At 38.2% G+C, this 16,557-nt stretch overlaps 1 protein-coding gene across 5 annotated transcripts in view; it reads left to right on the top strand.

Moving 5' to 3' along the window:
- Positions 1 to 16,557, top strand: part of KCNT2 (potassium sodium-activated channel subfamily T member 2) — a 432,524-nt gene that overhangs the window by 255,046 nt on the left and 160,921 nt on the right. For all 5 annotated transcript variants that reach the window (XM_060178486.1, XM_060178487.1, XM_060178488.1 and 2 more), the window contains one exon: positions 15,094 to 15,202. In XM_060178486.1, coding sequence (XP_060034469.1) covers positions 15,094 to 15,202 — 109 coding nt within the window. The remainder of the gene's footprint in view (positions 1 to 15,093; positions 15,203 to 16,557) is intronic.

Genomic DNA, 16,557 nt, shown 5'->3' with positions numbered 1-16,557 from the left:
AATCAACTAGATCTATTTTACAGTATTTTATTGCTCTATATATGCATACCTAAACCAGGGTTATATCTTGCATGACAGAATGAGTTTACAACTCTTTATTAAATTTGTTCAAAGTAGGCATATTTCAAAAAAAATTAAATGTGGTTCTAAATCATTCTTACAATGTTCTTTAATATTTTCTCTCAGTTTACACCTTTTGAAAAGTGTCAATTGCACACTCTTTCTGAAAGATACATGTTTATCTGCTACTGCTGAGTTTGCAAATTTAAGTGAATAGCATAGTTATTTTAATATCTAAGTTTCATACTAGGCAAAATTCTGCCAAACCTAGCATTAGTTTGTGTACATTTTTTTCTTTCTCATTGGACGGAAAGTGGGAGTTGTGAATAGCATCAAAATGGAAATGAACATTATTGTGTATTCCAAAGTATTTTGCTTTGGATAACATTTTTTAATAGAAAAATCAGAGAATGATCCTGAATTTGAAAGCTTCATGGTAACTTTGCTTTCTTCATATTGAATGGCCAAAAACATTGAAAATATCATTAAGGGAGGGAATGTAGCATAAGTGTGATGCAAAAGGACTCCTATGGGGAGTTGGGCAGTAGCACAGTGGGCTAAGTGCACTTGGCAGGAAGTCCACGGGCTGGCTTAAGGATCCCAGTTCAAGCCCCAGGCTGTCCACCTGCAGGGGAGTCACTTCACAGGCGGTGAAGCAGGTCTGCAGGTGTCTATCTTTCTCTCCCCCTCTCTGTCTTCCCCTCCTCTCTCCATTTCTCTCTGTCCTATCTAACAACGACAACATCAATAACAACAATAATAAAAAACAAGGGCAACAAAAGGAAAAAAAAATAAATATTAAAAAAAAAACGACTCATGCCAATGACTCCAAGGTCCCAGGGTTAGTTGTACCATGAGCCAGAAATGTACAGTGCTTTGATAAAGACAAACAAATAAATAATAAAGTACTATTGAATATGATTTCATTGAGGTCATAAAATCTTTTTTGATGACTCAATCAATTTTCATTAAAAGGAACAAAGTTCATGACATGGTCTTCTTGAACAAAATGTGTTTTTAATATAACATTTAACACTTTCCTAATATTGTAATGATAATTCCCCTATGAGAATTTTGCATATTTATATAAAATTGAGGAATTAATCAACTTTGCTACCATGCATACATATTTAACTCAGTTTTTCAAGTGCATTTAATAAAAGGACAAAAAAGGGAACCAAATCCATTTAACATTTGGTCAGTAGCTTTTATATGATCTGCATTTTGGGAACATTCTGTCCTTTAGTTCTCACCACAATTGTTTTATAGCTGCAAGAACCAAAACTCAGAGTTGTTAATTAAATTTCCTGGAATGGTAGCATCTGAATTCTACTTAGACCAGCCAGACTCTGCTTCCTTTGTGCCAGCCTGCTTCCCATGGGGGCAGAAGCTCACTGTCAAGTGGTTCTTATGTTTGTAAATAAGATTCTACTTGTTGAGATGATAATAATCAGAATATGACCTCTGTAAGAAGTTATGTATCAGTTATTTATTGTACTCATCATTAGTCTGTCCATTAGAGAAATATATTTATTTCAAGTGCAGTGAACTATTGATAACATTTCTTGTTTCTCTGCTTTATTAAAAAATGGCATTTATTTCCCTCTTATTTCATTCAGCTATAGCTGCTATTTTTCTGTTATCCAAATTTAATCATTTGCACTTTCTGAAAATTACACACAAATGCAAACATGTAAAATGTTTGTTTACTTTGACTTGAAGTCAGAACTGAGTCTGCTGCCATTATCTTTTGACTAGCTCTGAATTTTGAACCCTATAAGCACTTAAAGTTTTGTGAATATGTACACATTGCTCACTGAGGAACCCTCAATCATTTTGATCACTTTTCTGTTTTCCTTTGTTGTGTGGCTTTTCTACTTCACTCCCAATTTTAATTTCAACTGTACATTTTAGTTGTCTATTACCATTTATTTAATTATTCAAACTACTGATATTTCTGACTTCTTATTTTCACATTATAATTTATCATATGTTGGTTTGTTTACACTTTTATATAAAACTTAAGTATTTAGTTTCAAATTTATATTGTACAGATTCACAGAATGTTGCTGGAAATATGACTATCAAATGTGATTCTGATGACATCTCAGACTAAGTGAGAAATATTGGAAACTACAGAGAAAGTGATCCTTGTTATAAAGTGACAGAAGCCTTGGCTGAATTATTTTTGTTGGCTGAAAGGTAAAACTGAAGGGCAGTGAACCTGAATCTTTAGATAAGATTTCTAAACAAAGTGTTGAAAGGCATGCCTCATTTCTTCTTGCTCTGTGCGCGTGCGTGTGCGCGCACGCGCACACACACACACACACACACACATACACACACACACAGAGGACAAGATGCAAATAGAGAGTGATACGTGGAAGAAAGTTTTGAGTAGAGATATGATGCAATCTCTGTTTTTAAAAAATATTTTATTTATTCCCTTTTGTTGCTCTTGTTGTTTTACCGTTGTAATTATTGATGCCGTTGTTGTTGGATAGGACAGAGAGAAATGGAGAGAGGAGGGGAAGGCAGAGAGGGGGAGAGAAAGACAGACACCTGCAGACCTGCTTCACTGCCTGTGAAACAACTCCCTTGCAGGTGGGGAGCGAGGGCTCGAACTGGGATCTTTACACTGGTCCTTGCGCTTTAACCCGCTGCACTACCACCCAACTCCCACAATCTCTATTTTTAAAAATTGATTTTGGTTTCCAGATGAAGAAAAGACTACAGGATAGGAAAATAGCTCACCTGGTATAGGTGAGATCCAGCCCCATTTTAGTGGAGGAATTGCTGGTACTGTGGTGTTTCCCCTTTCTCTCTTTCTCTCTGTCTTTTTTCTGAAGAAAGTCAGCCAGCCTGATTATAGTGGTGAAGCTCTAGGGATGGCAAAGGAATAATAGATTGGAAAAGAAAAGAAGGAAGGGAGGCAGGAATGGAATGGAAGAAAGAGAGAGAGAGACCATGTCAATGAGAGGCGCTTGAAAGAGGATTGAAAACTCAATCAGAAGAGTAAGACTAGTAATTTTGGTGAGTGATAATGGTGGCTTGCCAGTATTGGTTGTTTGGGGAAACTTTTTGAAAGTAAAATAGACATAACTTGCCATTATAATGGTTTTAAAATTGAGGAGCCACAGATAAGACCTAGGGCATGTGGAGTTTGAATTGACATTTATTGACAGAGTGATTGAAAAAAAGCAGGTTTTAGGAAGGAAATCAATGCTACTTTGTGATTTTGAGAGTCTCCCCAGGGGCTAGTCCCCTAGAACCCATCTCATTGAACTGTGTCACTGTTTATCAGTCACTGAATAGATATCTTGAACACTACTACAACGGAGGATTTGGTGAAAAGGTTTGATAGAGGAATAGTACATGAAGGCTAGAGAGAGGGGTAAAGTGAAGTAGATTTACTCCAAGCAGAGTCTCATATCTGAGGCTCTGAAGTCCCAGGTTCAGTTCCTACCACCACTATAGTAAGCCAGAGCTGAACAATATTCTGGTTTTTCTCTGTCTTTCTCTATCTTTATCTCTAACTCTCTCTTCTTTTAATGTTTTATTTTTATAAGTGATTTAATATTGATTTATATACAAAATTGTAAAGGATATAATTGTAGTAGGGGTACAGTTCCACACAGTTCCCACCACCAGAGTTCTGTGTCCCATCCCCTCCATTGGAAGTTTCCCTGTTCTTTATCCCTCAGGATATATGGACCAAAGATCTTTATGGGGAGCAGAAGATGGGACTTAACACTTCTATAATTGCTCTTCACTGGACATGGTTGTTGGCAGGTCGATCCTTACCCCCAACCTGTTTCTGTCTTTTCCTAAAGGGGTAGGGATCTGGAGAGGTGAGCTTCCAGAAAGTATTAGTAAGGTTGGAATCATAAGTAGCATCTGGAACTTGGTGGCAGACTAGAGAAATTGGGAGGTTGACATCTCAGGCTTCAGATCTCTGGAGACAATCTGCAGTAACAAGTCATTAGCAGCATAATACATTTTGGTGCCACTGGTAGCACTGATTTAGTTGAGGTCAACAGAGGCAGTATATAACAGGGTAAGCTATCAGAAGAAACATCAAGAAATATAAGCACAGGTTCCAGGAACATATGGATCTTAAAGAGGATGGGAAGTGCTTCTTGTAGTCTTAGAAAGAGTTTAAAACAGCAATAGTTAGTTATTATTATAACAAAGTTAGTTGGGAGCTTGTTTTTCTTTGAAAATCCAGTGGTTAGGATTTACCGTAATATACTTGACCGCACTATGCTTTATGACATCAAAGCATGTCTACTAGTAGCAGCAACTCTATCTCTATGTCTCTGTATCTCTCTATTAAATAAAAAATAAATAAAAATTTTAAATGTTTTAAAATATAAGATAAATTGATGGCTTGAATCATGTTTTTAAAAATTATTTATAAAATGGAAACACAAGATCATAGAATAAGAGGGGTACAACTCCACACAATTCCCACCACCAGAGCTCCGTATCCCGTCTCCTCCCCTGATAGCTTTCCCATTCTCTATCCCTCTGGGAGTATGGACCCAGGGTCGTTATGGGATGCAGAAGGTGGAAGGTCTGGCTTCTGTAATTGCTTCCCCCCTGAATATGGGCGTTGACAGGTCAATCCATACTCCCGGCTGTCTCTCTCTTTCCCTAGTGGGGCAGGGCTCTGGGGAAGTGGCGCTTCAGGACACATTGGTCGGGTTGTCTGCCCAGGGAAGGCCATTTGACATCCTGGTAGCATCTAGAACCTGTTGGCTAAAAAAAAAAAAGTTAAGATATAAAGCAGAACAAATTTATGACTAATCATGAACTTCAAGCCAAGAATAGTGCAGATGAAGATTTGGGGTCTCTGTTTTGGAAATAGCTAGTAGGTCTATTTTAGGTGTATTCCAAGGGGCCCATGACCTTACTAGTTTTTGTCTGAGCCGACCTCTGATATGCAGGCTTCAATCATTTAAAATAAATATTTACTTCATTTTCCCTAGTTATCGTCCATATATTCATTCATTATATCTGCTATTAAACATCTTTTTTTTTTCTTAGCAATTTTTATGATGTGGTCTGGGGCTCTTAGCTAATGAACATACCAGAGTAGAGGAGAATTGTGTTTTTCCTCCTCTGCAATCACAAGCCTTTTTTTCAGCTCTCTTTTCATGCTGTCTGAAAGGGTGGCATAGGGAAATTACTGTCTAAATGCTCAGTGATTGTTTATATTCTACTCTAAGATTCCATATGTTCAAAAACGCATGTTATAATCAGGAAAAAAATGCATGTTGACATTTAAAAGGCAAGCTAACAGCATGATCAAAAAGTGAGGTTTTTTTTTCCTCTGAGAGTTACAATTTGTAGACTTTAACCAGGATGTAGCCAGATGACCAAGATGGCCTTCAAGTTCTCACTGAGTTTGATTTTCTGTTGGGGTTTCCTCCTGCCTGTAGGCTCTTGACCTCTTTTTTCTTAAAATAGTTACTTTAGGGAAAAAGGTAAATTAAAAAAACTCATTTGTAAATCTTTCTTTGTCCTTTGAAATATGTCTTCTTCCTGCTTTTTACTAACTCTGTAACCCTGGAATGTTTTTGTCTAGGGTCTGGAAGACCATCAAAGCAGATAGAGCCCCTCCTCCCACTCTTTGTGGGAGGATAAGGCCATAACTGTTTTAGAAACAATTAGAAAGTGATGAACATTTTGAACAGTGTGCTCCAGCCAGCGCTTTCTAATAATTCACCACCAAACTTAAAAATTCTCCAACCCTCTATTACAGAGGAGTTGAGTTCAAACTCTCTTCTCGAATTCAGTAATCTGAACTATAGTATTCCTTCTAGCTTCATGCTGCTGCCTCCTACCATTTTCTATGATAGAACAGAGTATATAAATTTATGAACTAGTCTTTATTTCTCCTAAACTTAAGTAGCAACCTGATTTGTGAATCTACAAATTGGAATGAATAATAACTTCCTAGTAATACTGTTTCGCAAAAAAAAAAAAAAAAAAAAAAAAAACCATGCCTGCATCATACTGTCTCTGTTGTGCTTATTTAATCTGTAAATTAGGAACGTGCTATTTTAATCTTTCTAATCCAGTTTTAGTTTTATAAGTTAGTTATTTGAAAAATCCAATGCTGGCAGGGTGGGGGTGGGATAGCTGGCCTGGGAGTGCTCCTGCCTTGCCATATGTGATGCCCAGGCTTGAGCTCATCCCCAGCATGTTGGGGAGAAGCATTGGCGCTCTGCTTTCTCTCCCTCTCTCTGTCTTTCTCTTTCCATCTGATAAAGTCAACCTGGGGAGGTGAAGCCCATGCAGTGAAACAACACCGACAACAACAACAACGACAAGGATAACAAAAAGCTTACAGAATTTAGTAATTGCCAAGTCCTGTAGATGTAGTTTACAAGTTGAAGAATTTGGGGGGGGTCTGGCAGTGGCACACCGGGCTGAGTGCACAAGTTACAAGTCGGAAATTGTATTGAAAGTGATCCCTCATCAAATCAGTGCCTTACCCTTTCGTGTATCATAGAATCTAATAGATAGCAAACAGTTCATATATGTAATGTCATCTATAGTGTATGAGTGTTTGGCTTTTATTTTTTTAATGCATCATTTGGGATTTAAGTATTTTTTCTACCTTAGGTAAAGTGATTTATTTTAGGTTCTTAGAATACTATGGGGTATTTTTGAAATGCTTCAGATTTATGAGGTTAATTTTTCTATGATCACTCAATTGGGTAATGCCTGCTTTGCCATGTGTGCAACTCAGGTTCAAGACTTGAACTCCCTGCACTAGGAGGGACAGGGTGTTCAGATCTGTGGTCCCTTTCTCTGTGTTTCTCTGGCTTTGTCTTTTTATCTGGAAAAATATTCTGTGAGCAGTGAAGCATCAGAAGTGGCAAAATAGCATTTAGTGTTTCTTGGGATAGTTCTGATATATTTTACTTGAATTTTAGGCATACTGACATTGGGTGAAATGTTCTGTTTTCACAGTCATTTCACATAGAGAGCTGCAGAACTGATAATACACTTTGTTATTTCATAATCAAAAGCTGTTCATTCCTAAATTGTCACAGTTGATACTTTAACTTTTTGGCTAGAATTCTATACAGCGTATCTTACTTAAGTCTTATCAGTAAGAAGAGTAATGAAAAAGTCAACACCATTCTCTGCTGTAGATGAATGGACTGAAAATATGATTTCTCTACATTTTTTTTAAAACTGGAAGGTTAATGGTTTACAGTACAGTTGTTGTCACATGAGTATAATTCTCATCTTACCAAGATATCTTCATCCCCAAACTAGGTCCATCATCCTCTACAATGACCTGAAAGCTTCTCCCCCCCACCATCCTTATTCCTGAGTCCTTTGCTTTGGCACAATAAACCAAACCATTCCAGTTTTACTTTATGTTTTTCATTTCTTTTTTTTTATTTTTTATTTCTTCTTTTAAATATTTATTCTCTTTTGTTGCCCTTGTTGTTTTATTGTTGTAGTTATTGATGGCATCATTGTTGGATGGGACAGAGAGAAATGGAGAGAGGAGGGGAAGACAGAGAGGGGGAGAGAAAGATAAACACCTGAAGACCTGCTTCACTGCCTGTGAAGAGACTCCCCTGCGGGTGGGGAGCTGGGGGCTCAAACTGGGATCTGGGACCCTTACCTAGGTAATTTCACTCTTCCATAGTTGATCATAGCTTCCTAAAATTGCTTCCTTTTCCTACACGAACACTACCTGATACAAATCTTGAATTCTGAGGGACCAGGCAGTGGTGCACTTGGTTAAGTGCACACATTACAGTGCACAAGGACACAGGTTCAAGCCCCTGGTCCCCACCTGCTGGGGGAAAGCTTCACAAATGGTGAAACAGGGCTACAGATGTCTCTCTGTCTCTTTCCCTCTTTATCTCCCCCCACGCACTTTCTCTCTGACTCTATCCAGTAATAAGTAAATAAAAAGATTTAAAAAACGACTCTTGAATTCTTTAGTTTTTCTTATCTTCATCTGCTCAGTTATTAACAGCCTGCGTTAGTGTGTTACTCTGTGACAGTCAATGAGCAGTAGTGCTAAATTCTGCTGTTTGTATTTGGATCAGCTTTAGAATTGTGAATTCTTTTTTTTAATTCTTTTTTTTATATTTTATTTATTTATTCCCTTTTGTTGCCCTTGTTGTTTTATTGTTGTAGTTATTATTGTTGTCGTTGTTGGGTAGGACAGAGAGACATGGAGAGAGGAGGGGAAGACAGAGAGGAGGAGAGAAAGATAGACACCTGCAGACCTGCTTCACCGCCTGTGAAGCGACTCCCCTGCAGGTGGGGAGCCGGGGTTCGAACCGGGATCCTTATGCCGGTCCTTGTGCTTTGCGCCACCTGCGCTTAACCCGCTGCGCTACAGCCCGACTCCCTAGAATTGTGAATTCTATGGACTTGACAAAGTGTGAGGCAATTCATCCATTATTCTTGCGTGCCTGCTGGTCTGAAAATCCTTGTACTCCACCTGTTGATCCCTCCGTGCCCACTCCCCTATCCACCACACCCCTGACCAACACTGATTTTTTTTTTAAAAAACTTTGTTCATTTTTACCTCTTGTTTTCCACATTTCTATTTATTATTTTTATTTTAATGTATTTTCTATTTTACTCAGGGGTTGATAGTTTACAGCCCACCCTATGAGATATCACAGTAAAATCATCCGCAAGCAAGGGCTGTTTTGGATTTAGAACCTTGTGCATTCTTTCAGCTTCCTGGATGTTTATGCTCTGAACACTGCCCAGGTGTGAACACTTTTCTTTGAAAATATTCTTTGCTCCTCTCTCTTTATCTTTGTTCTCAGGCATCCTAGTAACTCTCGTACTCATTTTTCTGATGGAGTCGGCTACTTCACAGAGAACTGCTTGATGTTTCATGAGATTTTCCTCTCTGACAACTTTGTTCTTGGAGTATCTTAAGCTCTGATATTCTCTCCTCAAGATGACTTATTCAGATTACTCCTATGTAAGCCTCTGATGTAAGCCTCAACTCTGTCCTAAGTGTCTTTCCTATCATACCACTGTTTGTAGTTTCCTTTGTGCATCTTGTAGCTCTTCAGTGAACTTATCTTTGAAATTCTGAATTTGTGTCCGTATGTTATGGTTAGAAGCTTGAGTTGCCTGCCTTCAAACTCAGACATTTTTTTCCAAATCTTTGTGAGTTTGAACAGTTGACTATTTCTCCGTGTTTGGCTACTGGCTGCAGGTGGCGCTGCAGCGCTGTTGTTTATGTGTCGTGGGGGTGGAGTTAATGAGAGTCTTCTGTACAACCTTGGATGAGTTTAGACAGCATGTGCTCCTGCTGTCTACTTTCATACTGTACTCTGGCCCCTGGTAGTGCCTATGCTACAGTCTGGCTTTACAGTTCTAGTTTCCAGCCAGGTTTTTCCTGCCTTTTCAGCTGAGCAGAACAGACACACGTTCTGCTGTGTGTCAGTACCAAAATGGCGCTGGCTGCCAACTGCTGGCTGCTGACTCCCAGTTCAAGCTACCTTGTCTTTCAAGTTTGTCGTATGTCCCTTACCATACACACCATCAAAGTTTGTGAGATTCCAGGCGTTGTTTCAGTTGGTTTCTCTAGCTGTTTGCAGGTGTGATATTTCTGTTGCTGCTACTCCATGGCCATGCCCCTGTAAGTGTCCCAATGTTGCCTTTTTGAGATATCATGTAATTAGTTTCCGACAATATATATGTTTGCCAGATAAATTCTTTTTATTTATCAATAAGCATTTTAGTTTCCTATTTGTCTCTTTGTCTTCTCATGAGTAATAGCTCATCTTTTCCACTATTGAATAATATTCCATTGTCTGGAGGCACTACACAGTCTAGTCAGTCTTCTATTGAAGAACATCTTGGTTACATTTAAGATTTTTCAAAAATGAGATTCCCATAAATATCCAAGTATAACTTTTGTGTGGATAAATTATTTTAGATAAATGTTAACAATAATAATTGCTGGACTAAATAGTAAGGATATATTAGATTTAGCTAGCTTTAGAAAATGCTGCAAAGCTCAAGAACCAGCATAAGGATTCCAGCTCGAGCCCCTGGCTCCCCACCTGCAGGGGAGTCACTTCACAGGTGGTGAAGCAGGTCTTCAGGTGTCTATCTTTCTCTCCCCCTCTCTGTCTTTCCCTTCTCTGTCGATTTCTCTCTGTCCTATCCAACAACAAACGACATCAACAACAACAATAATAACCACAACAAGGTTACAACAACAAGGGCAACAAAAGGGGGGGGAAATGGCCTCCAGGAGCAATGGATTCATGGTGCAGGCACTGAGCCCCAGCAATAACCCTGGAGGCAAAAAGAAAAAGAAAAAAAAAGAAGAAGATGCTGCTGCAAACTGGGACTAGCAAATTAGCTCACTTGGATTGTGTGCTTCTTAAGTAAGGCCCCTACTTTGGGAAGCTTTGATGTTAGGGTCTCTTTCACTCTCTGCCTCTATCTAAAATAAATAAATAAATAAATAAATAAATAAATAAATAAATAAATAGAGGAGGAGGGAGGGGGAGAGGTGGTGGTGGAGGAGGAGGAGGAGGAGGAGGAAAGAAGGTACTAACTGTTTCAAAAGTGACTGTACCTTCTACTAGTGATTAAGAGGAATTCTACTGTTTCTCATCTCGCCAATGTCTGATGTTGTCTGTGTGGGATTTTAGTCATTTTAGTGAGTGTCTAGAGACATTTCATTGAAACGGACCTCTTCACACACTCATTTGTCACGTAGGTATCTTTTTCTTGGTGAGATATATGTATCCAGTTCTTCTACCCATTTTTAGATTGCTTTCTTTGATTGATGCTGTTTCTTTGATTTCATTAGTAGCTTTTAGAATGTATCTCTTCTCAGTATCTTACAGTTAGAGTTTTTGTTGTTGTTGCTGCTGTTACTTTAATATATTTGGTTTGTCATTCACATGATTTATTGTAATTCTTCCTAAATTGTGTTGCCTTTACCAACATTTTTTGTCCCCTTGTTTCCTCTTTCATACTTTAAATATTTCTGGATTAATTTTAGAATTTTTGTTTATTCTACCCACCCTGCTTTTAGAAATGTCCTCTGAATTTTTAAGTGTCTGCTTTTATGATTACAACACACACCCTTCATTGTATGGTCGACTGCATGTGAATATTGCACTGCATGTTTGAGTGAGAACTCTCGAACTGATTCCTCTGTTGCCTTGTGGGTTATAATTGTCAGGTGTCAGTTATCACCATAAATCTGAAAGCCTCACAAAATATTATTGTACCACTTTCTTCTCACACAACCATTAAACATTCTCTTCTTAGATTTCTGAAGTTCTACTTCACAGTGGTATTATTTCCCTTTAGCAAAAAGAGGTTTCTTGTACTCATCTTGCATGATTCCACTAGTGCCACATTTTCTTAGATTTCATTATTTGAAAATACCCTTCAGTCCACCTCTTTGAATAATGATTTTCTATACACAACTTTTGTGTCATTTATTTTCTAACAAACATTAGGATATTGTTTACACACACACACACGCACACACACACACACACACACACACACACACACACGATATTATTCTGCTGACAGCTGATTTCCACAAGATCTAATGAGAATTTCTGGATTTTGTTTTCAAAATATTATCTTTATCTTGAGTTTTTGGTACTTTAATTATAATTTTCTTAGACTTGTTATATTTTTTAATTTTGTGGTTTACAGTTTCCTGAGTCTCTTGACTTTGTAAACATGTGTCTTTCTTTAAATGGGGAAGTTTCTGGCCATTAATTCTGCAATTCATTTTCTGTCCTATTTCTCTTTTGTTTTCTTTCTGGAAATTAAATTACACTGTGCAAAACCTTTTTACATTGTTTTACAAGTCCCTGAACTCTGTTCTTTTACCTTTCTTTCTTTCTCTTTCTTTTTTAAATTGGATAAATTTTATTGATCTATGGTCAAGTTCACTGACTTTATACTTAGTCATCTCCATTATATTTCAGTGCATTGCCAGTGACTATTTTTCAGATCTTTAGTTTTTATTTAACTTCACAAAATGTTGTGTACTACCAAGTTTTCTCTACTGGCATACACATACTATTTTCCCATGAAATAACCTGTTTTCTCTTGGTGTCTCATATACAGAATGATGTGTCATATTTTAGATAGTATGTTAAGTTGTGAAGTTGTAGCCTCAGGTTAACTTGCATCCTTTTTGATTCCTCCAAAGGATACTGATGCTCTCACTTTAGTGAACAGGTGATTTGGTTAATGCAAAAGCAAACTATGTTACCCTAGAAGTTGACAGTCACTTGAAACCTGGTTGAGACTGATTTCATTCTGCCTTATGCTTGTCTGATTCAGAGGAGAGTCACCGTTTTACAAGTATATATGTGGGGGCTACAATTTCCCCTCTCTAGCCAGAATAATCTTTATTGGGGCACTGTATGCCCTGTCAGGTGGTCACTTAAAATTAACCATTAGACTTCGCTAAGCTCATTGTCATGATTTGAATGTTTCCCTGGAATACATGCCTTGTCTGCTTAGGGCATTCTTGTCTACTGTTCCTCAACTTCTAGGAAATTATATTTTCTTTCTTTTTTTAAAGTATTTTATTTATTTTATTTTTTTGAGAGAGATGCAGAGAGAGAAAGACAGAGAGAAACACCGGAGCACTGCACAGCTCTGGCTTATTGTGATGCAGGGGATTGAACCTGGGACTTGGGAGCCTCAGGCATGAGAGTCTCTTTGCATAACCATTATGCTATCTACCCCCTCTCTGGAACTTACATTTTCTAATCATGTACAACAGCATCTTTCTGTCTTTATATAAGCAGATATCCATACCTCTTTCCATCTTTAAAGCTGTCTTTCCTTAATGACATTATAAAAAGAACTTTCTTTTATGATGGAAGTATCTCCAAGCCCAATAAAGTTTTATATTAGCCATATGTGGCATTGAAGCATGATAGAAGAACTGATTTTTTTTTTTTTTTTTTATAAAACCAAGGCACTGCTCAATTCTGACTTATAATGGTACCAGGCACTGAATCTGTGACCTTGAAACCTCAATTGAAAACATTCTAATTTTAGTTTATTAAGTTTGAACAGACACATGTGCTAAAGGATATTTTTACCCTAAAACTTGTTTTAGTTTCCTTCTTCAAATCATTTTAGCTAATGGAGTGGCATGATTCTCTAGTAATTTGCATTGAACTATTCACTTAATAATTTGTGGGGTGACACTCTGCATAGGACTTCATGATAAACCTGCTTTTTACAAACTTGCTCTGTTGCTCACCTTCCTCTCTCTCTCTCTCTCTCTCTCTCCCCTTCTCTCTCCCTCTTTAGCTTTTGTGATTCTTTCAATGTCAGAGTCACTAATCTCTTCCACACATGAGACCAAATTTTTAGTTCTACTAATATGTAAATAATAGTAAAGGTCCAGTCACCTTGTCTGCATGTGCATGTCCCAGATTTGAGCCCAGATACCACATGGAAGGGCCATGACTCTGGGAGAAGCTCACATGCTGTGGTGTCTCTTGGGTTTTTTTTTTTTTCCTTTGAAGTAAAAATATAATGAAAGAGTTGGCCCAGGAGTGGTGAAATAGAACATATGCAATGCTGTGGTACTGTAAAAAAAAATAGAGAAAATAATATATCCCTCATTGTATGGTTATGATAGGCAGTCTCCATTTCCCAGTCTTTCTGTGTATGTTAAGTTTGTCATAAGTCTGTTTTTCTATGGAATCTGCTATTATAAACTTGTAATTTTGTTACATTTATAAAGGCCTTGGCTCCCAAATATTTTCTGGGAACTGCTGCTAATTTTTTTATTATTATTATTTTTAGTTTCTCTTTTGTTGCCCTTTTGTTTTCCTTCTGTTGCCTTTTTATTTTGTTGTTGTTGAAGTCATTATTGATGTCATTGTTGTTGGATAGGACAGAGATAAATGGAGAGAGGAAGGGAAGACAGAGGGGGAGAGAAAGGAAGACACCTGCAGACCTGCTTCACCGCTTGTGAAGTGACTCCACTGTAGGTGGGAAGCCGGGGGCTTGAATGGGATGCTTACACAGGTCTTTGCGCTTGGCATGCCTTGTGTGCTTATCCCACTGTGCTACCGAACAAAAGTCCACATTACACCAAAACATGGAGCAGGGAACATCAGAATCATTTTTGTGGGGAACACAAACTATGACAATGCTAGGCCACAGGATGTACTCATGCGCCCCCCTGGCTTATATGATACGTATAGTAGGTTTACCTTGTGTTTATATCATGCAGCCCATACTTTGAGGGGCAGGAGTGTTGTCATAGTATACAAAATTAGGCTTTTTTTGGGGGTGGGGGATAGCTCAGCGGGTTAAGTGCACAAGGCACAAAGCGTAAGGATCCTGATTGGAGCCCCCAAATCCCCACCTTCAGAGGGGTTGCTTCACAGGCAGTGAAGATGGTCTGCAGGTGTCAATCTTTCTCTCCCCCTCTCTGTCTTCCCTTCCTCTCTCCATTTCTCTCTGTCCTATCCAGCAACAACAGCAATAACAACAACAATAATAACAGTAACAATGATGAACAACAAGGGCAACAAAAGAGAAACAATGGCCTCCAGGAGCAGTGGATTCAACTGAGCCCCAGCAATAACCCTAGAGGGAAAAAAAAATTAGGCCTTTTGGCTTAGGGGAGGGGGAGGCCTGTTGACCCAACTACTTGATCCACAGATGCCCATCAAAGGATAGGAACTAGAGACAGAGGGGAACATGGGTGACTGTAGATGGTTAGCATTCATTTATTTGTTCTATTCTTAGCTCTCAGTAATTGAGGAAATGAAATAGCAGAAAATGTAAGTAAGAGGCATTGTAAATCCATGATCAACAACATCAAGTAATAGATATTAAGATGTCAGGGGATCTTGAGCATGAGTGAATTACTTTGCATTCTTAATTTTAAATGTTAGGTATATGTGACCATTGAACACAGTGGCATTTTTGACTCTGTGTATTATACATTTGCCAATATCTTTCATGATAACTTGGTTTTTATCATTTCAGGACCACCAAACCATTCTGAGAGCCTGGGCTGTAAAGGATTTTGCTCCAAATTGCCCTCTGTATGTCCAGATACTAAAGCCTGAAAATAAATTCCATATCAAATTTGCTGGTAAGTTGAATCTGTCATGAGCTAGTTGGAATTTTCTCGAAGTTCCATTGTGATTTTAAGAGTTATGTCTCTAGAATTAGTGGCAATATAATATATTCACTGTTCTACAGATCAGAGGTATTTAGTTTTTATAATTTTGTTATAAGAAAAGTTATTCACTTTAAAATGTCACAAAATAATATTTTGACACATCATTGTTTCTGAATCTGATATATTGGTTTTATTAAATGAACTTACTGAACACCTTAATATAACTAAATAGGCTGGAAAATACATATATAGGTGTATACACACACATGTGTTTGTGTAATATAGGCACAGGTTGCAAATGTTTTTACATATACACGTGCATATATTTACACATTTACTTGTTTTTTTGTTTCCTTTTTCATTTATAAAAAGGAAACATTGACAAAACCATAGGATAAGAGGGATACAACTCCACATAGTTCCCACCACCAGAACTCTGTATCCCATCCCCTCTCTTGATAGCTTTCCTATTCTTTATCCCTCTGGGAGTATGGACCCAAGGTCATTGTGGGATACAGAAGGTGGAAGGTCTGGCTTCTGTAATTGCTTCCCTGCTGAACATGAGCGTTGACATCAATACTCCCAGCCTGCCTCTCTCTTTCCCTAGCAGGGTGGGGCCAGAGTATTTATACATTTATATATCATACTACAATACATCGTTGAAAACACTTTTAAATAATCAGTAACATGTTAAAATGTATTTAAGTAATTATTATTTCTTTCCTGTTGCAAAAAATCGTATCAGCCCAATCCCACCACTCCTGATGTATTTATTATAATTTCCAACATTGGCTAGAGACAGAGCAGGAGAGATCAGAGAGAGTGAGAGAACGAGAGATATCAGAGTGTCTCTGCACTGCTGCTGCACCTTCCCTTGTGCCTGGTGCTCCCACCTGGCCCCAGGGGTTCAAGCCCAGGTTCTTGCACAGGCAAAGTGTGATCTCTATTGGACATGCTGTCTTCTTCCCTCTGAATGATTTGTTAGGTGACATTTTGGAGTGTATTTTGAAAATAGTTAAAAAATGCACATGGGGTGTGTGTGTGTGTGTGTTATAGAGGCTTTGTTTAAGTAACCATTGGCAATTGTTCATCTAAATATTTTTTTTTAATTTTTTATTTAAGAAAGGATTAATGAACAAAAACATAAGGTAGGAGGGGTACAACTCCACACAATTCCCACCACCCAATCCCCATAACCCACCCCCTCCCCTGATAGCTTTCCCACTCTCTAGCCCTCTGGGAGCATGGACCCAGGGTCATTGAGGGTTGCAGAAGGTAGAAGGTCTGGCTTCTGTAATTGCTTCCCCACTGAACATGGGCGTTGA

The sequence above is a fragment of the Erinaceus europaeus genome, chromosome 19 (assembly GCF_950295315.1).
Source record: "Erinaceus europaeus chromosome 19, mEriEur2.1, whole genome shotgun sequence".
NCBI lineage: Eukaryota > Metazoa > Chordata > Mammalia > Eulipotyphla > Erinaceidae > Erinaceus > Erinaceus europaeus.
The sequence above is the reverse complement of the archived record's forward strand: the minus strand, read 5'-3'. Positions and strand labels throughout refer to the sequence as shown.